This window comes from Aspergillus puulaauensis, chromosome 1, assembly GCF_016861865.1.
Source record: "Aspergillus puulaauensis MK2 DNA, chromosome 1, nearly complete sequence".
Taxonomy (NCBI): domain Eukaryota; kingdom Fungi; phylum Ascomycota; class Eurotiomycetes; order Eurotiales; family Aspergillaceae; genus Aspergillus; species Aspergillus puulaauensis.
In genome coordinates, this window is record NC_054857.1 from 4171796 (window position 1) to 4197509 (window position 25714).

At 50.8% G+C, this 25714-nt stretch overlaps 8 protein-coding genes across 8 annotated transcripts; 3 read left to right on the top strand and 5 right to left on the bottom strand.

Annotated features, from left to right (window-relative positions):
• Positions 1-2948: 2948 nt before the first annotated feature.
• On the bottom strand, positions 2949-3248 carry APUU_11649A (uncharacterized protein; the record flags this gene model as incomplete). Its single annotated transcript, XM_041697762.1, has 1 exon — positions 2949-3248. The coding sequence occupies one exon, from the start codon at positions 3246-3248 to the stop codon at positions 2949-2951; it is 300 nt and encodes a 99-aa protein (XP_041551015.1).
• Positions 3249-5943: 2695 nt separating this feature from the next.
• On the top strand, positions 5944-8124 carry APUU_11650S (DUF2457 domain-containing protein; the record flags this gene model as incomplete). The annotated part of the gene is made up of 1 exon (XM_041697764.1): positions 5944-8124. One exon carries the CDS (start codon positions 5944-5946, stop codon positions 8122-8124), a length of 2181 nt encoding a protein of 726 aa, XP_041551016.1.
• A 708-nt stretch (positions 8125-8832) lies between these two features.
• sar1 (Arf family GTPase SAR1) lies at positions 8833-9973 on the top strand (the record flags this gene model as incomplete). The annotated part of the gene is made up of 6 exons (XM_041697765.1): positions 8833-8851; positions 9045-9148; positions 9267-9306; positions 9396-9461; positions 9553-9852; positions 9933-9973. 6 exons carry the CDS (start codon positions 8833-8835, stop codon positions 9971-9973), a joined length of 570 nt encoding a protein of 189 aa, XP_041551017.1.
• A 1726-nt stretch (positions 9974-11699) lies between these two features.
• glcA (type 1 serine/threonine-protein phosphatase catalytic subunit GLC7) lies at positions 11700-12977 on the bottom strand (the record flags this gene model as incomplete). Its single annotated transcript, XM_041697766.1, has 4 exons — positions 11700-11795; positions 11871-12170; positions 12326-12727; positions 12801-12977. 4 exons carry the CDS (start codon positions 12975-12977, stop codon positions 11700-11702), a joined length of 975 nt encoding a protein of 324 aa, XP_041551018.1.
• Positions 12978-13633: 656 nt separating this feature from the next.
• On the bottom strand, positions 13634-14054 carry APUU_11653A (uncharacterized protein; the record flags this gene model as incomplete). The annotated part of the gene is made up of 2 exons (XM_041697767.1): positions 13634-13839; positions 13898-14054. The coding sequence occupies 2 exons, from the start codon at positions 14052-14054 to the stop codon at positions 13634-13636; spliced, it is 363 nt and encodes a 120-aa protein (XP_041551019.1).
• A 1149-nt stretch (positions 14055-15203) lies between these two features.
• On the bottom strand, positions 15204-17724 carry APUU_11654A (leucine-rich repeat domain-containing protein; the record flags this gene model as incomplete). Its single annotated transcript, XM_041697768.1, has 2 exons — positions 15204-17585; positions 17683-17724. 2 exons carry the CDS (start codon positions 17722-17724, stop codon positions 15204-15206), a joined length of 2424 nt encoding a protein of 807 aa, XP_041551020.1.
• A 1777-nt stretch (positions 17725-19501) lies between these two features.
• Positions 19502-19829, bottom strand: APUU_11655A (uncharacterized protein; the record flags this gene model as incomplete). The annotated part of the gene is made up of 2 exons (XM_041697769.1): positions 19502-19702; positions 19791-19829. The coding sequence occupies 2 exons, from the start codon at positions 19827-19829 to the stop codon at positions 19502-19504; spliced, it is 240 nt and encodes a 79-aa protein (XP_041551021.1).
• Positions 19830-23334: 3505 nt separating this feature from the next.
• APUU_11656S (patatin-like phospholipase domain-containing protein) lies at positions 23335-25607 on the top strand (the record flags this gene model as incomplete). The annotated part of the gene is made up of 2 exons (XM_041697770.1): positions 23335-24765; positions 24825-25607. The coding sequence occupies 2 exons, from the start codon at positions 23335-23337 to the stop codon at positions 25605-25607; spliced, it is 2214 nt and encodes a 737-aa protein (XP_041551022.1).
• Between the last annotated feature and the right edge of the window lie 107 nt (positions 25608-25714).

The window sequence follows — 25714 nt, forward strand, 5'->3', positions numbered from 1 at the left end:
CCTGGGAAGAGCGATGGCCACGGCACGAATTCTGAATTTGAAGTATTGTCCCACGGGCAGGTACCCCGACCAGGCGAGTACGTACAGAAGTTAGGACCCTGGATTTCGAATTGTGCTGTGGACTACTCAGTACTACTCAGGCTCCCGTGGATCTGGCCCGGAAGAACCGAAGCGATGAAGATTACTGACCCGCACCGAATCGATAGAACGGCCTTATTTCTGGAGATTGGCGGACCCGCCGTAGTGCAATCTTTATTTTCTTTTTCTCAGCAGCCCTCAGACTCAAGTCTTGGCAGGCGAGATTCGGAGACAGGCTCTCCTGCCGCTGGACCAAACGAAAAGGACGAATAGTCGTAGAGAGTCTAAGACGCAGTCAGCGGACAAGTCGAACACTGTATCGCCAAGACTGTTTAGGCAGTGTTTATGCACCATTAAGGGTAGATGATCGACGGCGATCTGCCGTCAACAGCTGCGACATGAACGCATCGTTTCTTCATATGGATTCTCAGAAAATCGATAATACTCGTCTGCCAGCTTGGCAAGCTTTGCCTCTCGAGTCTTGACATCCTCATGCCTTATTTTCGCTCAAATTCGTGAAACTCCGCGCGAAGATTTGCGCTGAGGGATTTCAAGTAGTTCTTGGCACCGCGCTTGGCGTGTATTTTGTGGACTGTGAGCTTGGGTAACATTGAACAGGCAAGGAGGGTGGAAAGCACGCGCTGAAACCACTGCTCCGTAGTCCGTACGAAGGGAAAGAGGCCAGCGGACATTCTGTGGTGACCCCGGAGTATCTTGGCCACTTTAGGTTGACATCAGCATCAGCATCAGCATCAGCATCAGCATCAGCATCACCGTAGGCAGGAATCGGTCATCGAGGCGCAGTTACAGTTGCGATCCCCCTGCCCACAGCCACCGCTCACGGATTCCTATCTTCTTGGCATAGAATCACAGATGCTCCGTTGCACAGGCAAGGTCACATACTCAATTAACTGCCGAGATACTCCTTTCTTCACAAGGGCGTTGCCAAGCGCTGTTGTGGTATGAAACACCATGCTTGCCTCGAAATGGCGGGAGCAAGGGGCGGGTAGGTGAAGCGACAGAGTTTCAAAGGGATGTCACTTCAAGAGGAGCACTCCAATTAGACGTCTCCGCCTGGCTTGGATACAGAGGCGCATACTGAATGCCCTTGGCACATATCTTGGCGGAGATCTTGGCTGTATCACCGATCGACCCCCCTGAGTTGGGCTCTGTAGATCATGAGATCAATTGTATGCGCGCAACTTGCTCCCCAGCATTCCAGCAGAATCAAAATCGTGTAACTGCGACGGTCTGGAGCTGCCTGGGCATACTCCTGTATTCGCTCAAACTCCGATGCACGCATACTTGGTGGATCTCAGTGAAGATTCCGTGAGGAGTATATCCTTGTTGGTGGTGTCAGTTGATGATCACGATTGTATAGACTGGGGTGGAAATTCCGCTTCTCTTGCTCCATAAGCATAAATCAGACAAGAATGGCGAACGCAAGGACCAGGGCGGGCAGTGTAGTTTGGCTGTGTTACACAGCAGATAGCTATCCCAGCCATATTTCTCCGCGTTTTGTGACAGACAGTATCAGGTATGGTATTCTCAATACCACCGGCAGCTCTTGGCGTCGCTGTCCCCAGTCATCGGGCATGATCCATGATGTTTGTTTGATCGTTCTCCCGGTGAAACGGGCAAAACAGAGGCGCATATGCTCAGGCGGCAACCGCGCGTATCCGTGCCTCAGTCCAAAATCTTAGAGGCTGAAACTGCATTTGAACCGAGGACGACGTACTCCGTAGAGTTTGCCTCCATGGCAGTTTGGACAGATTTTCGACGATTTCAATGGGGTGATGCGACAATGAGAGGTTGTAGCCTTTTCGCCGTCTGTTTCTGCTTCTCTTCTCTTTGTCCTTTGGGCCAACCCAAACGCACGGGTCAAAGACGCAGCTCTAAGGTACCGAAGTTTCTATTGTTCCAGAGATAGTAGTGTCAGTTTGTCGCTGGCTTACCGCTTTGGGAGGATGCTGCAGCCGAACAAGAGACCGGTGCAAGTCCAAGAGAACGAGCGCTGTCCCGTGCGCTGTGGGGATCCGCCTCCAAAATGCCTCATACAAATCTCGACCCTCACAACAACCCCGCACCACCAATCAGAGTACAAAGTCCCATCATCACCTCAAGTCACTTGAGATAGACTTGGATCATCTGCATTGATTTTCATGGTGGCTCTTGCATGCGTGCTGCCAACGGTGGGTGATCAATTCGACAAGAGCTGTGGATGAGGACATTGCGACTTCGCGCTGGACTGGAGCCCAGCCTTCGTCACGGCATGTAGACTGTAGATACCCTGGCCGTCTCCAAATTTAGCCAACCTGCCCCTCCAGGAGCGACAATTCATAGCCTCCACCCAAGCATTGAAGTGTTCGTTTTATGCATTGGCCCCATCAAAAGACGGGAAGAGGGGCTGCTATAGGAGCCTTGGAGTGCGTGCTCGTCCTGATGGCATACGTTGCCCGCTTCGCGTCAGGCAATCTTGCGGTGACAAATCGATCCTATCAGCCTACGAGAGCCGGAGACGATGACGGAGAAATTGTAAAAAGTCAAAGGTTCGGGCAAGAGGACGTGCTTCTCAGAACCACATGGCTGGCGCCTCGTTTTTTGAGCAGCGCGCGAACGCCTCATGCATACCATAGTCGTATTGTACAACTTTCCATTCTGTACAAGCTTACTAGAAGGAATAATGAGAGTGCGGAGAACGATTTTGTGAAACATTGACGACATCCAGGAATGTTTTCCCGTAATCAGATATAGGGCGAACGTCGATAACCCTTTGATAGCGGAGTATTAATGGTCACAAATATATCGTCCGCATGCTTGACTCTCTCGCGCCATTCGAAGTAAGCTTGGTGCCTGCTCGTGTCTCGTGCTCAACCGCCAGAGCATCCTTTCCAAGCTGCAGTCAGCTCGTAACCAATTCTAATTCCAGCCGGCAGGATGCTTGATATTATCAACTGAATCCTGATTGCTGGGAAGGCGAGAAAAACAAATCTGCAGGATCGAATGAGATCGCTTCTACCGGGATCATAGTGGGGGAATCCCTGAACCTCGAGAAGCTTGACCAGGGATTCAAAGATCCAAGGCACACGAAAGCTGTCGATGTCGGTGAGTTTGCTGCTGCTTGATGCCCCCCCCCCGCTTTTTTTTGGAGCGACGTGTTGACCGATCATCGGGGGGGTCCGAATCAAGATTCAAGGCTGAAGGCTTCAAGAGTCAAGACTGCATCTGCTTGGCTTTTCCCCGAATCTTGCATCTGGTGTGGGGGAAATTACTGCTGCTTCAGGCTTTCCGGTCAGAAGAGCTCCAGTGCGATCTTCGTTGGGCGCTGCTGCCACGAAGCTTCGCCGCTGTCGGCGTGCGTAGAGTTGGAGTCTTGACTACGAGATCGTGCGTCGATGAAGTGGGTGTACATTATTGATGTAACCAGAGTGCGGTCGAGGAGACGAAGCGAAGGATGCAATTGAACCACGTTGAGCGTCTGTCAATCGTCGCATCGGTGGTTGCTACTGAACCCATGGCTCTCAGACTGCACGACTGGTTCCATCGTGTGCCGTGTCGGGTTGTATTGGCACTGTCATTTTTCCGTGCGAGTTGTTTCAGGAGGCCTGGATGGACTCGACGGCGTCATGAGCTGAGACACGGTAGCAGCGGTGAGCCGTGGTCATAACTCGCCCTCGCATTTCAACAGTGAACGCCAAAGCGAACAGTGAATACTGAATACGACGGCCCCTACCAGGGGCACACTGTATAGAACGGTGGTAACAGCGAGTGTACCTCAAATTTACGTCAGAGCTGCTATATCCGGCTTAGCCCAAAGAGCTCCTGCTGGAAAGGGCAAGCTCAGCAAGCGGAAGTGGACGGCATCCAATACAAAGCGTTCTTATTAATATTGAGCGAGAGTAAGCGAGAGAGGGGTGCTATCAGTTAATAACAATTTCGGGTGAGGGGCCTGGCGTGAAGCGCGCAGAGCGCCGCGTTTTGCGAACTACACGACGGTCTCCATCGCTTTGGAGACTCGCTGGTTTGGAAATTTGGAATGGACGCTGGGTGGATGGAGCCCGTTGACGGGAGGGGGAGCCCCAGCCATAATTCTTCTGGTAAGTTACCCACCGCTGTCCCAGGCACAGTTCGCTCTTTGACTTTGCCCTTCAACTCTCAGTCTCTTACACTTGTGAATGTCCATGATTTTCGATCGCCATCGAGGGACTGACAATAATCATGGCAAGAGTCGAAATCCGGGTGAGCCTTATGCGGAGGCGTCGGAGAAAAAAGGCATGTCGAGAGTCAGCCTCGAGTCCAGTTCTCGTCGGATCTGAATGCCGGGCAGGGTGTAATGTAATTACGTGCAGGTGACTCGAGCGGTTGAAAATCCTCCAGCGGGTTGGCCTCGTATGGACTGGAGACAGCGCACGGATGGCAACAACGGCACCACCGCTCCAGCTCGTGCCGGCGCCTTCTCGATGCCTTCTGTTGTCTACTTGGTCTTGTCGTGGGGGCAAACTTGGAGAAGCACAGTTCATGCGCGGAGATGCTTCATTTTTAATTGGCACCTAGATCTGTGTAACATTCCTCAGCATCGAAGTTCGAGAAACCCCTTTGCTGTTGGACGGGGACGGACCGGACGGAGACAGACTTCTAGAAGACCCCTTCAACAGCCGAGAAGAATGCTCGCGACCGAATCAGTTTGAGACTCGAATCAGTGTTTCCTTGTTGGGAGCCGTGACCGATTATTCAAACACTTCACCCCAAGAGCGCCGAGGAGGTGTGTCTGTCTTGGTGACTGCAATAATCCCTCATAGTAAAGAGATTTTCGGGTGTGGCCGTGGTGACTTGGACTCAGAACCACTGGCAGCCTTGCTCTCGGCAGGTGATCCTGAAAGAACTTCTTCACTCCCAAAGCATCCATCCCATTATTATCAAGTCCACAAGTCTTCTTTCATCCAGCTTGTGCCTTTGATCCCTGTTTCATCCAGACCCTCGCACAACTCGAGACAGACTGACAGACGCGCAGTGCCAGGAACCGATTGAGAGCAGCAAATGCATATGCATCGTTTGGGTTTGGCTCAAGCCAGTGGGGCTTGGCCTGCTGGTTAGCGGGGCTGATTGGACCGAGCGCCCAGAGGTCAGAGTATTCAATACCAATCAATACCAAGATTACCCGCAGGGATCGGGGGTCTTGGTGGCGATCGGGTGTGTCATTCACTGTGATAATACCGCAGCGCTGATTACGGCGTCCTGACCAACTTACCATACCATTGAAAATCAGAAATAATAATGGAATTCCAGAAAGAAAAAATGAATTTTTAATTTGGTTTTTTTTTTTTTCTTTCAGTTTTTTTAATTTTTAGCTTTGCATAACCCACACCACCACCAAGCCCCCCTCTGTCCCTCGTCGCCGTCCCTTATTACTTTTTCCCGATCTGCTTCCTCTTCCTCTCTCCATCAAACCCGATCTTCTTCACCCTGCCAACTCACCTCTGCTTTTCAGTCTCACAAGGCGCGTCTTCTTCTGGCGCTCCTGGAGCTGCCACCTTTTGAAGAAGGCGTGAATTCCTTTTGGTCTTGGCTGCAGCCGCCCTGCCTGTTTGCGACCTGCCTTTTCTCATATTTCGCCTCTACCTCCCTCCACTATGTGTTCCATATTATGATCCCTTTTGTCCTCTTCCGGGCCTCAACTTTCTGACGACCTTCCGATCGATCACTAGTGATCGATCTCGAGAGCTACTGTACCCTTGTTCTTCCATTGTCGTCTTGCCTACTCGCCATCGAGTAACTACTGCCTACTACCATCTATAAACCGACCCCGATCTCACCTTGACCTTGCTTTCGCTACCTCTCGATGATCGCCCCTCAACCTCGGAAACGATGGTACACTTCCTCCGCGGTGAACGACCTTTCTCTTCGGTGCATCACCTCTTCAAAATGTTTCTTTCGTCACATCAGTCCAAGCATACGGACGAGGCGAACGACGTGACTGAGGACATGGACGAACCCCCGGATCACCGATTCCTTGATACGTCCCCGACCATGGACGATGGCATCGTCTACATGAAGTCCCCGACAAGCATGACTGATCGAAATGAATCCCTCCTCACGCGTGCTCTCAAGAGCAGCCCCGTTGGCAGCCCTACCGACCAACCTACCTTATCCCATGACCAGACATTCTACCGCCAATATTCGTACGGCAACATCAGCGGTATCTCAACTGCTGAATTGACCAGTGATGGTGGCTTAACAAGCCCTTCATTATCTCACACTTCGAGTCCGCCACTTCCCTCTCAGATGCCCGCCAGACCTCCCCTGGCCACCCACAACAGTGGCAAGGAAGCCGGTGCTGATGGTACTGGTGAGTCTGCCATTGAAGCAAATCTTGGGCGTAAGAGGTGCATCAGCTTTGCGTGTGGGCGAAAAACGGAAGAACCTAAGCCACAGGTGCAAACGCCACGCAGGGCGTCTCCCGCCAAAGACAATGAGCCGACCGCAACGGAGCCAAAACGGAAGACAACACTCACGTTTGTGTGTCCTGCAAGAGCTCCCGAGTCCAAGCGAGAACGATCTCCCGTTCGGAGAGGTTCCCTACAGAATCGCCCTCGTGGATCCCCTGCTCCTTGTGCACGCAAGGCGTCCTCCGAAAAGAAACCTTCCCCAAAAATTACCGTTCCCCATCAGCAGAAGCCCGCGTCCCCGGAGCTTAAGGTGCCTTCTGACCCTAGAGGAGTCCCAATGAAAGGTTTGGGAAAATTCGAAGATTCGGAGGCGACACGATTTCATGAGTTTGGAAGTTCCTTCGAAGAGGACGCCGAGTGGGTCAATAGGGCCGCCGACTACAAAGAGAAAATCACCTTGAACGACTGCATGAGGAAGGAGAACGCCATCAGGAAGCTTGCTGAGGAGGCGGAAGAAGAGGCTTTGGACGAAGAGGACGATGACGCCGATCTTCCAGACGACTCTTCTACCCTGCATGACTTCTCATCCGACGAGGATGATGGAAACGAGTCTGACAACGAAGCCGGCTTTGCGGATTCCGACGACAGCGACGGGCCGTCCGAGTACGAATTCTGGGCCCCTGGTAGTACGACCGCTGCCACCAGTCCTCTCGAACCTCCTCGCTTTACCTTCAGCCGCAGGGACTCAGCAATGTCTTTTGACTCGATGACTGAAGATTACCCACGTCGAAACTGGCCCCCAACTCTCGCTGGAAAGAGTGCTGGTCGGCCAATCAAGATTCCCCGAATGCGCCCCGGAACTCCCGATTTGCCTGACAGTACCGATTTTGTATGTGGAACACTGGACGAGGACCGACCGTTGGAAGCCGCCTACAAATCTTGCCTCGAGCAACGTCGTCTTTCCAAGCAAGTTGTTATTCCCCAAGACATCGACCCAAGCTTTCCTACTTCCGACGTTGAAGATGACGATGCCGAGGAAGAGGAGGTAGACGCATCTGTCCCTGATGACGGACCTCGCGGGCGATCGGGAGGCGAACAATCCCGGAAGCCTTCTCCTCACCCCTCGCCGAAACGAATGGTTTCACCACCGCCTCGTCGACACGGTAAAGCGTCTCCCAAGCGCCTTCGCTCGCCGCCCCCCCCAATTAAGCTCAGGTCATCTGGAAAAGATGAGAGCTCGAAGAACGGGCCACCCACCGTGAAGCATGGTCTGAACATCAGCGAGCTGGTCCAACGCCCAACGTTGACTCGGACAAAATCTTTGCCTCGCACACCCAATCCATTCTTCGCCACGGAAAATTCTCACCAGTGGTCCGGCATTCTCCCTATTCAAGAGTCGCATGAGCGCGATTCATCACGCACTCGTGATACTTACACCCGAGGACCTGTCGATATTGTCGAGGGTCTTGAAAAGAAGCGCCAGAAGAGAAAAGAAAAGTTCTGGCGCCAGCACTGCCGCAAAGCTGCCAAGGAGCAGACTCAACGGCGGCCCATCCCCGGAAAAGGCGCTGAACGCATGAAGGAGCTCGGCCTCGAAGTTGCTGAGAGGACGAGGGCCTTTGGCGTCGGCGAAAGCACACAGCTTGTCCTTTCCGTTTAGACACTTTCCCCCCTCGGGTTGGAAGAGAGAATCATTCACTACTTGTATATACTTGGATGTCTCTTCCCACGAGTGTCCCACTACCCTGCATCTATTAACGTGTCCCACGCCTTTCTTTACCCTTTCTTTTTCCTTTTTGGCTTTGGGAAGGTCACTGTCTCTGCATTTACAGGACGATCGCTTTTTTTCTTCTCTATATATATTATGCCCATTCTTTTCATTTTTACCTCTACCACCTTTAGTGTATGACTTTCTGTCTTCGGGAGCTTGATGGGGGTTTTTTTTCTTTCTTTTCCTTTTTGCATTGAGGCGGTTCATACGGAGTAGTATACCCCTTGCGTTGGCTTTGAGACTGTAGAACCTGGGTGCATAGCTGGAAGGCTGATTCAAGAGAAAATGAAATAAATCAAATTAACAATCTAATTGAACCGATTTTGAGTGACAATTTAAGAATACCTCGTAGTAGTTAGCAGACTGTTGGGCCCGTGAATGCCGAAAGAAGTGACTGAACAGCCGCGGCCGGGTCGGGTTAAGCGCTCGGTTAAGCGCCAAAGCAAGCGACCAGTCACTTCAACGTCACTTGGCCGGCCACCGCAATCTTCGTTCTTTTCGCTTGCTAGCCCAAGCACAGACGACTATAAACCGCAATCTCCCATCCAATTTCGCATCCCGCAGGACTTTCGGACGAACATTTGATCTGTTTCCAGCATGTGGATCATCAACTGGTGTAAGTAGCTTGTTGGTTTTTGTCAACTGCTATCTGGGTCCCCTCCTTCATGTCGAAACCTGGCCTAACCTCAGCCCTTCCCCCAACTGCGAACGCTCCCCATTTGCGTTTATTTTGACTTTCTGCTCCCCGCTCTCCGCGCTGCGTTGGTTTATACTGGATTACTGATATACTGATGTCTTTTCTGCAATAGTTTACGACGTCCTGGCGTCCCTTGGCTTGCTCAACAAACATGCCAAGCTCCTGTTCCTGGGTCTCGACAATGCCGGGAAAACGACCCTCTTGCACATGTTGAAGGTATGTTGAGATGATACCCGAGGATAAATATGGGATATCACCAGCGAAGGACCTGAATTATTCATTGAGAGGACCGTGGAAGTGAGCCGGAAGCTGACGGAGATGCACCATCTATTAGAACGACCGCGTTGCGATCCTTTCTCCTACCGCCCACCCAAGTACGTTATTTTGACCTAAATCAGAGCCTCAGAATACATTAGCTGGGAAGATATCGTGGCTACATGGATACTAACTTGAACTTGTGCAGCATCCGAGGAACTTGTTATTGGAAACAACCGATTCACCACTTTCGACCTTGGTGGTCACCAGCAGGGTGAGTCCTATCCCCACAATCATACCACCTCCCGCCCTGATTCGATCGGCGGGATGTTAATAACGCATTTCTAATTCGTGTAACTATATAGCCCGCCGCCTCTGGAGGGACTACTTCCCTGAAGTTAGCGGAATTGTCTTCCTTGTCGACGCCAAGGACCACGAGCGATTCCCCGAGTCCAAGGTCGAGCTCGACTCCCTTCTCGCAATCGAGGAGCTCTCCAAGGTTCCCTTCCTCGTCCTCGGAAACAAGATTGACCACCCCGATGCCGTGAGCGAGGATGAGCTTCGACACCAGCTTGGTCTGTATCAGACGACGGGTAAGGGCAAGGTGCCTCTTGAGGGGATCCGGCCCATCGAAGTGTTCATGTGCAGTGTTGTTATGAGACAAGGTGAGTCCATATGTTTTTTTTTATCTCCACGTTTGTCCATATCCGTTGCCAAAGACGCTAACAATTCGCTCTCTATCTAGGATACGGCGAGGGTATCAGGTGGTTGTCTCAATATGTCTAAACTAGCTACCCACCCATCACACAGTAAAGTCGTCTTTTCCCCCCTCGCCATACCACGCGTGGCCGCCGGAGACCAACATATATCCCGTCACCATGGACATTCATACCCAACTGTCAAACCCCCTCCAACTACTTCCCACCCCAGGGACACTGCCATCAATCTTGATATCTCATAAATCACCTCGCAAAACGAATGGACCAGTCACAACAATCCATACATGTCTTGTCCCTTCTATTCCGTTCCGGTTCCAGTTTCTATCCTGGACATCAATCAATACATTCCAATGAATTCAATTTAGCCAGCCAGCTGCTTCTGCTTCTGCTCCTGCTCATCTACTTATAACCTTCCAAAACTAAACTTTCTGAACTAAATTAAACTACGAGACTCGCTCTCCCTATCTAATCCAACTAATTTCTGGCATCGTCGATCCCTGACTGCCTGACGTGATTCTGACGTACGAGCACGCGCCCCGAGATGTCGGGGCACTAGTAGAGTAGTTGGGATCTCGTGATCATACTAGCGAGTTGTATATACTATTGTAAACAGAGTGTAGACCGAAGTAGGTATATCCCAATACCTATCTACTACTCGCTCACTACTAGCCTACCAAGAATACCTAAGGGCATTACTATTTACCCACCCCTACAGTGAATTCAGGCTGTTTGTTGCATCCAACCAGCCAAGGCTAGACTCAATTGAATCATTGGACCTGATCTAGACAACCAACTCGTAATTGAAGAAAATATTAACTTACACTGTACGCTCAAGTAATAGCCTATCTAGTGCAGTTTGCTGTGCTGTGCTATGGTGAGCCGGGGAATATGAATTGAAAATTCAAATCACTTAGTCTAACTGTATATTTGGTCTAGAATCCAGGCAAAGAGAGAGAAGTCGAGTAAATCTTGAATCGAATATCAGATGGATGCGAAAGAAGCAACAGCAGTAGTATGTGACGGGCTTTTTTCGTATCTTGTGGTGTCGTGTGAGAGATTACCCGAAATGGACGGACTGATAGGCTAGATGGGTGATGGAGGGGCTGGTTGGGTTGGTGCGTATTGTATATTGGTTATTGGTGTCGCGAGGAAAAGAGGATTGAGCGCGGTATAAAATCTTGGTACACATTCCAAAGACACGAGACGGTGTGTCGTTTGCTTGCTTATCTGTTTGGCATTACACTCACAGGAGGGTTTTAGAAAGCGGGAAGATAAAAAAAAAGGCGGAAAACATAGACGAGACAAAGAGTAGCAGAAATAACACGGATCGAGAAGAACACCAGATGCAGCCGTCGCTTTCCCTCCCTTCTGCCAAACGAATTTCAGATAAACGAAAGGTAAGCGAGATTGAGGAGAATAACGAGAAAGAGGTAGAAAATAAACAGAAGGCGAGTGAGGGAAAAAAAGAAAATCGAGAGTTAGGAAATGGAGATAAACCACCAATCCCGATTGGGAGCACAAAGACAAAGTACCTTCCGTATAGAAATAGAATGGGATCGGCGCGCGGATAATCAAGTCGAAGTCGCTGGAGGGGATGCGGGGAGGAAATTGTGACCATTCTCTGCATGTCGTATAAGATTCTCGGGAGGTTGGAACAATTCGTTAATTCCGATCGTCTAGCGCAAAGGGCATCGATGTCATGGGATGCTGAGTCTCTCGTGTACCGACATAACGTGGATATATGACGTTTCTATCTCCGCCCGAACCTGCTGCACATGGAAAAGCTCGTATGCTTACTTCTTCTTTTGCTTTCGCGGAGGAGTGATGGGTCGGCCTGAGCTCATTGCCCCGTAAACGTACTTTTGTTTCTTCTCTGCTGGTTTCAAAATCTGAAGAAAGAAAAAAAAAAATGTCAGCCACTCATTCCGCCAATGCAGTTTTGGAAATTGTTAAAAAGAGCGTACCTGGAAAGAGCACAATAAACTCTCGTCTACACTCATCATTGCACCAGCATTATCGAACTCTCCACAGTAGTTCGGAGCACTGAATAGTGTGACTAATTGTCTCTTTGAAAAGAATTCGTAACCATCTTCAACGACTTGGTGTGCACGACATATCAGATCCATATCATGCTTCTGTAGGAATCGCGATACGACGTCTGGCCCGAACGTAAAGGAGACACCTCGGTCGTTCTCGCTCCAGCCGGTTATATCTTTGTCAGGATCGGACCACAGGAGGTCACAGAGGAGACCGCAGTCAGGAATCTATATCAGTCAGCAAATCAAAGCCTTGAGCTTTGTGGAGCCCGGCAGAGTATTGACTAGAGTATCTATGGTGAAGACCCGACTGACACGGGATTCTCTTTATCTGACCGGGGGCCAAGGAATGGGGTATGGGGTAAACAGAATCTGAAACTTACATCGGTGGGACGCATGACACGACGAATCTGTTCCATAGAGTTAAGGTCAGGACTCAGACCACCGTGCATGGTGAAGATCTTCTCATCAATAATAGCGGCGATAGGTAGGCAGTTAAAGCAGTCTGTGAATGTCTTCCATAGTTTGATGTTATACCTCCGCTTGCACTCGTCGTAGAAACCGTAGATACGGTTGATAGACGCGCACTCGTGGTTTCCACGCAGGATGAAGAAGTTTTCGGGGTATTTGATCTTGTAGGCAAGGAGAAGACAGATTGTCTCGAGTGATTGCTTTCCACGGTCAACGTAGTCTCCGAGGAAGAGGTAGTTGGCCTCTGGCGGGAAGCCGCCGTATTCGAAAAGGCGCAGAAGATCGTAGTATTGACCGTGGATATCACCGCAAATCTATCGAGTCATTTTTATTAGCCCTCAGGTTAAGCGTCCAGGACCAGGTGAGGTGTAAAGAGCATTAATTTACCTTGATAGGTGCCTCCAACTCAAGCAGTATAGGCTGGGAGATGAAAATTTCCCGCGCCTTTGTGCAAAGATAGCGGATTTCCGATTCCAAAAGTTGGACTTGCTTTCCAGGCCGGCTGCCCCTCACCTCCAGCAGTCTGTCAATGATAGAATCCAGATCCACGTCTTGATCGGCCATGGCGAGTTAAAGTAGCGAGGGACGAAAGCGACCGAAAGCGATCAAGGGAAAAAAAAAAAGAAAGAACAAGGAGAAGAGGAAGGTAATTAAACAGGCGTCCGGCGACGAGAAAAGAAGGGAGGTAAAAAAGGTGGCTTGAGCAGTTGGTTCAGTGTACGATGGATGACGCGGCGCCTATGGACTGTCAGAGCGAGGACGAATGTTAGAAACGGCTTTTAACAATTCAAAAATCAATGGCGGAGGGGTAAGGATAGAAAAGTGAGACAGGAAGACGCGAGCTTGATGCGCCCAAGAAAAAAAAATCGTCGATGTTTTGAGGGAAGATAGCGATAGGAGAGGGGGGGGCAACGAAATTTGCTTACCAAACAGGATCTGGTGTAGTCGAGGTCGAGAGGGCGGCAGGAGGCCCTTTGGCCTTGGAGAAGGGAGGAGGGGGAGGGTTGGAGAGGTCGAGGACTGTGCGAGATGCGATAAGTCGATAGCCCAGTTGATGAAGAAGCGCGTGGATAGGAACAAGTTGATGCGGCTCCGGAACGACGAGGTTGAAGAGGACTTGAAAGGACTCGGTCGGTCGTGGGGGAAGGGAGCGAAAAGCGGCACGAAGCAAGGGAAAGATTTGTGTTGCCGGGAATAGGGGAAAGCGACGTGAGGTGAAGTTAAGCAGAGATGTCCAGAAGACTGAGATCCGGGCTGCAGCGATGCTTGAAGAGGGAAAGCTCCTGAGGCAAACTTCTATCGGCAAGATGCTGGTGGCGCGAGCGGAGGAAACAAGTACAGCAAGTGGAAGGGGATGGAGGATGGGCAATCAAGGGATCGGTGTTTGCCGACCAGAAATAGCGAGCAGTTGCACGGGCAAGCAGTTCTGAGCAGCAGAAGACGTCAGGGATAGGAGGATGGAGGAGGAGAAGATTCAAGCTCACCAGAAAAGCGACCGAAGCAAGATGTGAGCAGAGTTGGTCGGTCTGGTTGGAGGAGACTTGGATCTTGCTGCGCGGCGGACGAAATGATTTCAGCTGAGGAAATCTCGAAAAACCTGCCGCCGCCAGGAAAACAACAAACCGCGCAGTCGTATTGCATTACCGCTCGATTACCCGTCGGGGACTGTCAGCGCGGTAATTGGCTGAGTTGAAAAGCGGTCAGCCACAATCCCGGTTCTATAAATAAAGTACGCGTATTGGCTCGTCAAAATTACAATCAATATCTGCTCAACAACAACTGTGCCCAACCATGGTTGGTTTTGCCTACTCTACTCCGCTTCTACGTACTCTTATCATAAGACATGAACAACACGGGATACTATCACAATTGGGATTCATACGAGTATTCACGATGCTGGGCCAACCGCAAGGAGCGCACTCACCTGGTAACCGCCAGCTTCGACTACAGCAACTCCTTACTCTCCAGTTCGTAGATGCCGCAGCGCACTTCGCGCATTGCATTCAACTAGCTGCAAGCCCAACACCTCGCCAGAATAGAAGCTGAAGCTGGCTCATCATAACATCCCATGCCCTTTAATTCCGAAATTCGTCACGAGTCTTTGCCGGGAACCGAAAGCGTGAAAGACAAAAAATCCGCCCAGATCAACAAAAAGTTATACAATCCTGCAACAATAGCTCAAATCAATGGCATCTCGGCATGCATCAGATCCTCGTCACGTAATCATTAGAGAGGGATGGAAGGAAACAAAACAAACCAGGCAAATCGAGGTATACCATCCCAAAGTTCAACAAACAGGCATCTCAAAAAGAAAACAAAAAACACAAATCGTCCCAAGAACGCCGTCGACTCCGATAGTCCTTTGCCAATAAAATACAAGCACTCTAAAATGAGGCCTCACATAACGGTTCTCACGGTAGATGGAGGGTGCCGTATATAGTGAAGTGAAGAGAGGCCGCGCCGAAGAAGTCAAATCGATAGGTAGGGGAGGGGGGGATATGGTGTAAGGAAAAGCGAATTAAAAGGTTCAGACATCCAGCCCACGATCTCGAGAGATCACATTAACGCCATGAACAATGCGGTTCAACACACCATTGCGGTATATGTTTCGATATAGTCGATTATTGCGAAAATGAAACCACCGAATAGCTTGAGAACGAGTCAAAGCAGAAAGAGAACTTTTGTCTAAAGATTTCTCCGTTGATTGGCGGTTCATTGTCCGATCCATCAATCAGGAAAAGGTAGGAGATAAGGCGAAATCAAACACGTAAAACAGCGAATGGTATCGCCCTATGTAATAGGATGACGAGCGCCCACAAGTGGCTGGCTGTTAGCCCTCGTCAAGGACTCGGGAGACAGTCGAGTGGACTCGCTGATGTTTGTACCTGTGCGTGGAACAGCGGCGTTCATTTGCGGCTGGTTCCAGGCGTGGTTTTGCAGAGCCGCGAGAAAGGTACTGCCGAGCTCTTGCTGGAGGGCTGCGATTTGGTGTTTCTGGAAGTCTGCATCCATACCCCACTCGAAACCTTGCAGCATCTGTTGCAGAGCGAGCATGTCGTTTCCCGGGGTATCAGAGACATCTTGGTTTCTGTTGGCCGCTCCCGTGCTTGGGAGGTTAAGGGATCCGGCCTGAGGACCACCATCAGATTTCCATTCATTGTCGGAAGGTGACGAAAAGGACGGATCAACAGGTAACTGGAGATCTTGAGTGGGAAGAACGGAAGGTACCACCGCACCTGTATCTCTATCACCATTGACGGAGAGTGCCCCCGAGGGATCAACAATTCTTCTCCGGTGGCTCTTTTTCTTCCGGGTGGACCCTACGCCATTATCGTTGGCCAGATGTTCTATCCGCGTGACGTCTACATCTTGCCCAGTCCGAGTAATTGGACCCCCCGCCGCAGGGAGAATGGAAGGCTTGCTGATAAGTGTGGAGTTATCCGCGGCTGTAGACCGAATGACCGGAATAACATCTGGTTCCGCAGCTCTCTCGACCAGCTGTTTTCGTTCGCTATACCCAGGACCGGATCCATCAATGATGATATCTTCCGAGTAACCAGGAGTACGGCGGAACAAGTTGAAGATGACAACTCGGTAGTTAGAATGTGTCTTCACGAAAGGATTTCCCGAGACCCAGATCTCCCGTATTTCAGGGAGACTTGTCAACCGCGCAATTTCCGTTGGGTCGGAGAGTTTGTTATCGCGGAGGTCTAACCGTTCCAGAGACAGCAGCCGTTCGATGCCTGCGAGTGAGCGCAGACGATTTGCCCTCAGGTTAAGAGCAGTAATGGCGGGCAGAGGGTTGCGAGACAGCGAATGAAGAGATTCTATCATGCAGTTGGAGAGGTTCAAAGCTCTCAAGGCTATTAACGAGGCTAGACTGTCGGGAACCTCAGTGAAGAGGTTCGTTGACAGATCCAGGGAGTGTAGAGTGTTGGCAACCGGAATTAAGCCGGCTTCAGAGACAGAAGTGAGAGAGTTGTCGGCGAGCCCTAGATGGCGAAGGAACCGCCATTTGGTTGATGGGAGAGCGGTGGCTAGCAGATTTGAGGAACTTCCAGTACGATAGCCCGAGTTTTCACTTGAATTAGAGCTTCCTGATCCAGTGCGCTGGATTCGCGAAGAATGAGTTCTGCTATGACGGTATGTAGATTGTTTCGAGCCGCCTGGGCGCGAAGGGGAGAGGCTTCCGGCTCGCGGACGTGGTTTAGCCCCCTCGGACGCCAGTCTTATCATAGATGCTGCCTGGGGGCTAGTACTGGAGCCAAGTGTGGTGTCCGCCACTGGAGATCCAGGAGCTGAGAGGGAGCCGCTGAGTTCATGTCTACCGACTGGCTGGGCGTTGGTGTTTCCACTCCATCCTAGCACAGGTGAACTCTGATGTTTTGACGACCGGCGGCGGCGTTTGTCAATGTCATCTAACACGATGCCTGTCAACAACTCCGCAGGATCTTCAATGTTTGCCCTCTTCAAGGTTAAGGTTCGCAATTGTTCCGAGAGTCGGTCCCAGCCGTAGAACGAACGGTAGTCTATATCAATAATTTCTAGCGCGCTCAAGTTTTTGAAGGAGTGAAGAGGAACGGCTGTGTCAAAAGGAAATTCTTCGTAACCACGAATCAGGCGGGCACGGCGGTCAGGGGCTAAACGTAGACAGGGGATCTTCGTGAAGGCTGAGTATAGGTATTTGATATCCACTTCTAAGGCAGCCTTGGCCCTTTCGGATTTGGAGGAAGAGTCTTTGGACCCCAACCCGAATGAAGACCAGAGCGAACTCATACCAGACATGACACTACGAACACTAGACACAGAGTGAATCGAGTCTCTGTCACCCTTGGACCTTTGTGGCTTGCTCAGGAACGACACGTAGGACTGCGATACGTCGTTATGTATGTTCTCCAGTCTAACATTCATTGGGCCCACGGCAATGGAGATGTCCTCGAAGCGGGAGAGGAGGTAAAAGAGGTGATGAGGAGTAAGGGTAAGCTTCGCGGGCTTGACACTTTGCGAAGTGAACTTTAGGGCACCGAAGGACAAGGCTGAGGCGAGGGTGGAAGAGGTCGAGCCCGAAGACGAGCCCGACTGTGTAGTTTGCCCATTTTTGGTGGGTTGGCGCTTTAGCTGGAGAGCATTCGCAAGCGCCTTTTCATGGGTTCGCACAAAGCTGGCGAGGTTCTATTAAAATCTCATAGTTAGCAGACCGAACAGAAAGCAGCGAGATGTATGCTGTCGCAGACTCGGAGTAGGACGAATTGGACCCGGAAATGCTGACCTTGATGAAAAGCTGTCCATCGGTAGTGTCCAGCTTCTCCATTACGGAAAAGCAAAAATTGTATATAGCCTCACAAGACACGGGTCGAATCAGGTGAACTCTGGAGGACAACGCTCAAGCACTCGTACGGTAAAACCAGGGCGACATCTTGTTGACAAGCAACGTTGGAGAAAAAAGGACGCGAACTAATTTGAACAGGCAGGTTGATCAGTATTATTGTTTATTTAATAAAAACAAAGGAGACAGGCGCAAGAAAAAAAATAAATAAATGGCAGGCAGAGGCTGGATACGAGCAGAATGGGGTTATTTGAGGCTCTCGAGACTCAGGGGAGGGTGTGACAATAAACAAAGGCCGGGCGAGTCCCAAAGACACTGCGACAACAACAATCCAATGGCATTTGTTACCATACCTGAGAGGTCGCAGAGAAAGGAAGGACAGAAAGAAACGAAACAGGTCCTCTCTATTGAAGGTGTAAGAAGGGTGTCGCCTGGACCAACCCGAAATGCACGAGGCGTGTTGAAGCCGCGAAGTGAATAGGAGAAGACCGGAGAAGAGAAGGGAGAGAAAAAAAAAGGACCGGGGGCAGCTAGTAATATGCAAGTCGAGAGAGTGGCGCCTGGTAGCGCAGCGGAATGATGAGGATGCTTGGGAGGGAGGGGTGGATTAGGATGAGCACCGGAGCAGCGAGCAATCAGCTGAGAGAAGGAGGGGCGCTATCAGGACTGTCACTGTGCTATCAACGCCCAGGATAAGCGGCCGATGACAGACTAAGACGCCTAGCTGCTCTTGGGAATGAGGTACGGAGAAAGGAGGAACGGGGAGACGATTAAACGAGGCGCTGGGAAAAAGAAAAGAGTGTAGAGACTTAGAGTTACAGTGGAGAACAGAAGGATACGAGACCGGTCTGACTGACTTACCTGTTGATGTTTTTTTGTTCTTCTTCGAGGAAGCAGAGTTGACTTGAGTCGACTTGAGATGCACAAGCCAAAGGGGCAGAGGGAAGATCAGCTCAATAAGTATTTATTATTATTATCAGGTCAGATCTTGACAAGAGGAGGGGCCCATATTTCTGAGTCCCACGGGTCTACAAGGTTGTTATCGCCATTCCGCTCAGCAGTATGGTACGGTACGGTGGAGCCCCGGCATACATCAAATGGTTCTGTCTGCTGCGAGGAGTTGTCCCATTGCGACAGCTGCGGCCTTCTTGTCCTCATTCCTTTCGCTGCCGCGCGATGAGACAATTGACGCTTCTACAGGGCAGTAACCAGGTGGCAACCATGGCGAAGGAGCGGAGAATTGAAAAGAATTTTAGCTTGTCAACAAGAATCATTCCTCATCCTATTCCTGTGCCGTGCCGTCCGTATCAAAGCACTAAACAGTCCGTGTCCGGCTAGCGGGGTTGCTTGATCGTCCCGCCTACACTACAGAGTACACTTTACTCCGTACGTCGAGGTGCTGCTGCATGTCTTGGTTAGCACGCAAGCAAAATTTCGAGCATCCCTTTCTAAACCTTGGTGGGCTGGTTCAAATATTTGGAGGTTTCAGGGCAGATGTTGACATTTGGAACACTCTTCTCCTGTCACCTGGACCGTGGTGGAGCGTTGCCTTCGGGACGCTTGAGGCGGGAATCCCGATCGCTGCTTGCTTCGGAGCATGTGTCGACTCATTGGCCTCATCTTCGAGACTGAGCGGGTTATTACAATTACAGATGCGAAATCTGTCCTCCTCAGCGGCGCCAAACTTTTTGGTCACAGCCACCGATATTGGCGTCAGTCGGCCCGGTCATGGGGAGAGCCGGCCTGATTGGGTGGTGGGGTATTATTGTCCAACGTGCAGCTGATAGACTGCAGATTGCGCACGCCTAGCACTAGGTGGGAATCGCTCATCCAGCAGCGGGCCTAGTGTCGTCCTCTCAGTGACCCCGAGCGCCTTCATTTGCATGTGCATCGGGCGAATCACAGCCTCGTTTCCAACACCTGCATCGCGCTTTTCCTTGAGCGGCTCCAGGAGAAGGGTGAGCTGCGTCAAAGGGAAATAAACCACCTAGGATTAGTCTTTCGATGCACCAACAAGCTATCGCAAACGACGCGCCTCAGAATGACCATACATAAGCCCGGCGCGTCGCCTTCAATCGGAAGAAAGACATTGCAGCGCGATCGGTGCCAAGAGCTGAGAGCGTTTATTTGGTTCTTCTCCATGTTACGACTGCTTTTTCTGATGCTCTCACGGTTCACCCAGACACAAAACGCACCGTTGACTCGAGCGCCTGCATTCCGGATGACGCCAATATTTCTCAGTCCCCATCCCTATGAGAGCATCACTACCAAGAAAGGCAATATCGGGAGGCTCAAGTGGGGAACATTGGCCCTCTTCAGCCTTGATAAAGATAGACAATCGCAGGAGCAGATGGCCATCGCGGGGCTCCTTTAAAAATCGAGATGAGTCCGCCCAGCCCCTGCATAGTTGAGGTTTGACTCATGACAAGCGTCAAGGCCATCAATCACGCTCATTGCAACCAAAGCCTCCGGAACCGGCGACGCGATACTATATTTGCAAGTCACACCGCTTCCTCTCCCGCGCCGTCACACCACGTTCTTTTTTAGCTTTCCACCCCCCCTCCTCCTAAAACCGATCTCCCTGATATCCCCATTGATTCGATGGCGGTTCCATGGTCTAAACTCCAAACCCACCCTTCTTCATTTCCACATACCTTATTGCCCTGATGATCAGCACACTTTTGGTAGAACCGCCGGATTGGTTCATACTTCGGCTGAACTATGGCTCTGACAAGCCTCGTTGGCGAGCATGCCGTTCTTTGATGAACGTGATAGAAAACCTCACCGACACCAAGCAAAGGCGGAAAGAATTTCAAAGAACGGTAAGAAAAACAGGGATGTAGTTTCAGAATTTCAAAGGGATGCAAGACTCGTCGAAAAGCCTCCATGAACCAGGTCAACCGCCCACGGAGGTCTCGAACTAATATACTCCTTACTTCTCTGCCGTCAAGGGATAATAGCCGAGTGCCCGCCTCTAGCTTCTGATAATCTCCGATAGTTAATTCACCAACATGAGTACGTAAACTCCCTCGGAAGCGATGCGAGGGAAATGAAATTCTACGAGCACGTTCCCGTGTGTGACCCCGCCCTCACCGACCTTTATCTGATACTGGCATGGTCAAGCGATAGACTTGGTCCGTGCAAGGGCAAGGAAGAAGGATCCGTCCTTGTCAGTTTGTGGGGAGTCTGATATGCAGGCATCGAGGTCAGTTCCTTTCAGCCTTTTTACCGCTTCTACTTTCAAACGAGCTTTGCTCATTGGATTGTCCGAGTTGTATGGCCTGACTGGTTGGCCTCGGTCCTCCAACCAAGCCATCACCATGGCCATCGCCGTCGACCGCATTGAAGGGTGGCCCATCCCCTCGCGGCTGATAACTATCCGATCCCTGCACCTGATACCAAACCAAGGCTTTTAGCACATCCTGTTCGGGGATAGCCCAGGATGCCTTCAATCCTTGAACATCTGAGATCAGTGTTCAATCTAAATTGGTCCGTGTTCTTTATAGATCGACATCACGGCTGGAGATGACAAACCCCGCCAATTCTCGCTTGACGGCCATTCACAGTTTTTGTGGAACATACAGAGAAGCGATAGTGATATTTATGTAACTGAAGGATCTGCAATGGACCTATCTCCATCTTCCTGCTTGAAGACGGGCGATGCTGCTAGTTTGAGTAGCATATTCACGGCTTTAGTACAGGCGTAAACTGATGGTTCCCAGATGTAGGGACCTTACTCCGTAGGGTGGTGGATGGGCTCCGGAAACCCACGATCGAGGATATTATAACCGTCGGTTGAAAAACCCTTGATGGTGTTCGCGTCAGCGTCTGTGCACCGTTTCTTTCAGACCAAGTCGCAATCCCAAGCTTCGGTTGCTCACGTTGTTGGTGGCGGACCTTATCCTCTGTGTGACCCGAGCATCTGAACAGATGAGAGGCTAAGCTGAGCATCAGGGATGTTGGACCTCTTGAGATTGCTCTTTCCTTCAACTGTCAGGGATGCGGGGTACCCCTGTAAAGACGTCGTGCCATCGGCTTCAATCGTTTGATAAGTCGCTCGTTCTCCCTTTGATTGACTTGACCGTCTCTTTCATCGTGAGACCAACAGTTCCAACACGGTGGTGATTGGACGAAGAGCAGAAAACCGACTAGCGAAGCCAAAGGGACCAATGATTTGCAGCTAGCGATTGTGGAAAGGTGGTTCTGGTTGAATGTTGTGAACCGAGGACTGTAACCCGCCTCTGTTACTCTGCTCTGCTGAAGGGGCGCCAATAGCGCATCGGCGACTGAGGACTGACGACCCACGATGCTTGCTATCATGATGCAATTTCGCTGGCTTCTAAAAAAAAAAAAAAAAAAAAAGAAATGCGATGCTCAGAAGGTATTTGCTTTTCCTCTATGCTCTGTGCTTCTTTGCTCCTAGCTTCATTCAACTACTGCATCTACACTATAACAAGACAACAACATTCCCCAGACAACAGTGATAGAAACATCAACCCCGCGATTGAGGAATGTAGATAGAATTACTAGTATGGATACCACGTACACCGGGTCCTCCCCTTTTTAATCTTGCGCGGTAGCCGCACTGTTTCATCATCCCTTCTGAACCTTGGGACTGATTAACGTTCAACATTACTAAATACTACCAACTAGTAGTTACCGAACCGCCACTTCATTTTCCATAATCACAACGTCGTATACATCTGCCATTACGATTTTCGCTCAACCCAGAGAGGGGCGGGTTGCCTAAAGCAGTGGCCTGCATGACAGTCAAGTCAATCCATGCCTGTCGGCGCCGATTGAAACAAAAACGCCACACCACAAGACAAGACCCCTCGCTGTCACTGGCCAACCCAATGCAAGTCTCTCTCAAACTGTATGGCTAAATTGGATTGGGAGCGATCGTCTCGGCGTTGTATCCCACCCAATTCATATGCACGGTACATCGAATTCGACGCGCAGACCGGTGTCGAAAGCTAGTAAGCTACCGACCTTTCGCTTCATTACTACAATAACTCCAACTGGGAGCCTTGGCACAGCTTCCAGTGATAAGCTACCCCTCCATCGCTCGCCGTTTTGGGGGAAATTGGCTCGCGGCACAGCAATGAGCAATGACGACGAATACGATGGGCTTGATAACGGCGTTGATTGGCAGCAGAGTCGCACCGCGCGGAACAAACTGTTGATCATTTGAGCGGTTCGACTGTGGTGGAGACAGGGACCCGCCACCGTCTTGATCGTTATCAGGAAGAAGGGGAAGATCGCCCCCAAGGACAAGAACAGGACCCCTCCTCGAAAATCGAAATCCTTCGGCTTCGACAATCCTGGTAAGTGCCACTGCCAGCCGGAGCCAAGCCGCGCATCACGTTGTTTTGCTGTGCCACGTGACTCTGACGTCGGACCCCGCAACATTATTATCCCGCCAAGGTACCACCCTAAGCCGGATACGGCCATGTGGGCCAGCCTGGCAGTGGCAGGTCCGGATTCCAGACCCGTGACGTCGATGTCATCAGTTCATCACTTACTTGTCTTTTTCTTCCGTGTTACCAAGCTTTAACGCAACAACACCATGAATACCCCAGACACAAACCGATAATGGAGAAGTCTGCAGCTGGCGACATCTACAGTCCTAGCTCGATCCCGGACTACGACACCGAATTCCTCAAACCCGATGACCTGCACCAGTTCGAGAAGGCCCTGTCCGACCAGGACGCGGATCCCCTTATTGCGCTGAATGACTGGCGACCTATATACCAGCGAGTCCGGAAGGGACGCAAGAGCAAAAAGGCGGCCGCTCCACGGCGGACGAAGGACGAAACTCGGGAAGGCGTGCTGTATACAGTGTTGAAATGGCCGTTTCTTCTAATTGTCTTGGGCTGGATCACGTTCCTGGGCGTCGGTTATGCGCTTACTCGGATCTATATTTTCCTATACGAGCAGTGGGTGACGTGGAGAGGGAAGAGGGAGAGTTTGAGGAGGGAACTTTACAAACATGAGAATTACGACGATTGGTTCCAGGCAGCACAGGCGCTGGACGAGTATCTTGGAAACCAGAGGTGGAAGAAGCTTGATGAATACGCGTACTATGACCACATAACGATACGGAACCTCAGTCGACAGCTTCGAGCGGTTCGAACGCAGATCGAAAAAGAGACTCAGAATGACGATCCTGACTCTGCCGTTGTCGTTGACGAGCTGTGCAACCTGTTGGAAGCTTGCGTCAAGGCGAATTTCGCTGGGGTTGAGAACCCCCGGCTTTATAGTGAGGCCTATTCTGGGACTAAGGATCTTGTTCAGGAATACATTGATGAGGTACATGCGTGCATCAAGGTTGTTTCGGAAACCCGAAGCGCCAAGAATGAAGACAAATACCATCATTTCAAGCATCTAGATACCAATTTTGGTCGGACTGCGCTTTGTTTGTCTGGCGGGGCGACGTTCGCTTACTATCATTTTGGTGTCGTCCGAGCACTGCTCGACAATGAGGTGCTTCCAAGCATCATCACTGGAACGTCAGGAGGAGCGCTTGTTGCTGCTTTAGTCGGTACTAGGACCGATGAAGAGTTGAAGCAGCTGTTGGTACCTGCCCTTGCACATCAAATAAGAGCTTGCTCCGAGAATTTTACAACATGGATGCTGAGATGGTGGCGGACTGGCGCTCGTTTTGATACGATGGATTGGGCCCGTCAATGTAGCTGGTTCTGCAGGGGTTCCACAACATTTCGAGAGGCCTACGAGCGCACTGGGCGTATATTAAATGTGTCATGTGTACCGTCCGATCCGCATTCGCCGACGATCTTGGCCAACTACTTGACGTCGCCCAATTGCGTCATCTGGAGTGCGGTGCTTGCGTCTGCAGCGGTTCCTGGGATTTTGAACCCGGTGGTGTTGATGACGAAAAAGCGCGACGGCACTCTTGCGCCATACTCATTTGGCCACAAATGGAAGGATGGCAGCTTGCGAACGGACATTCCCATCAAAGCGCTGAATCTCCACTTCAACGTTAATTTCACCATAGTTTCTCAAGTGAGTCTCACCGCGCTAATCTATCAACCCGATATCCGTTCTGACCCCCTGTTCTATAGGTCAACCCACACATCAACCTCTTCTTCTTTAGCTCCCGAGGAACCGTCGGCCGACCAGTCACCCATCGTAAAGGGCGAGGGTGGCGCGGCGGCTTTCTAGGATCAGCAATAGAGCAATACATCAAGCTAGACTTGAACAAATGGCTCAAAGTCCTCCGACACCTCGAACTGCTCCCTCGACCAATGGGCCAAGACTGGAGCGAAATCTGGCTCCAGAAGTTCAGTGGCACTGTGACTATCTGGCCAAAGACAGTCCCTTCCGACTTCTACCACATACTCTCCGATCCTAGCCCTGAGCGCCTCGCGCGCATGCTCCGCACAGGCCAACAGAGCACCTTTCCCAAAATCCAATTCATCAAGAACCGCCTAAAAATTGAACTTGCCATCCTAGATGGCCTTCACCGCCTCTCCCCCTCCGGCGCCCCCGCTATATCCCCAAAGCGTCCATTCCCGCTCGACCACGGCCTCAGAGACATAGACGACCACGAAGGCCCCTCCTCCAACCCAAGAGAGGGCCATCTGAACCACGATCTCCCCGACCGAGCATCCGATTACAGTTACGGAAACCCCGAGTTCAGATTCTCAGATGCGTCCGATGCTGTTGTTTCTGCTGAAACTAGCTCCGTAGATGATAATGACATGGTTCCCCTACGGCCGCGAAATAGAGAAGCTGGAGCTAGGGGGAGACGCGGAAGTGTCTCTAATCTCTTTAACTTTGAGGAGATGAGAAGGCAGTCTGCTGTATTCTTCGATGACCCTGATCTATATAGGGATGGGGAGTGAACTAGTTAGTTTCGCCTTTGACCTTGCCTCCTATGGTCTCCGCGCATAGTGACCTACGCTGTATTACGTGTAGTCGTTGGGGATATGGCGATATCAGAACTAGCCAC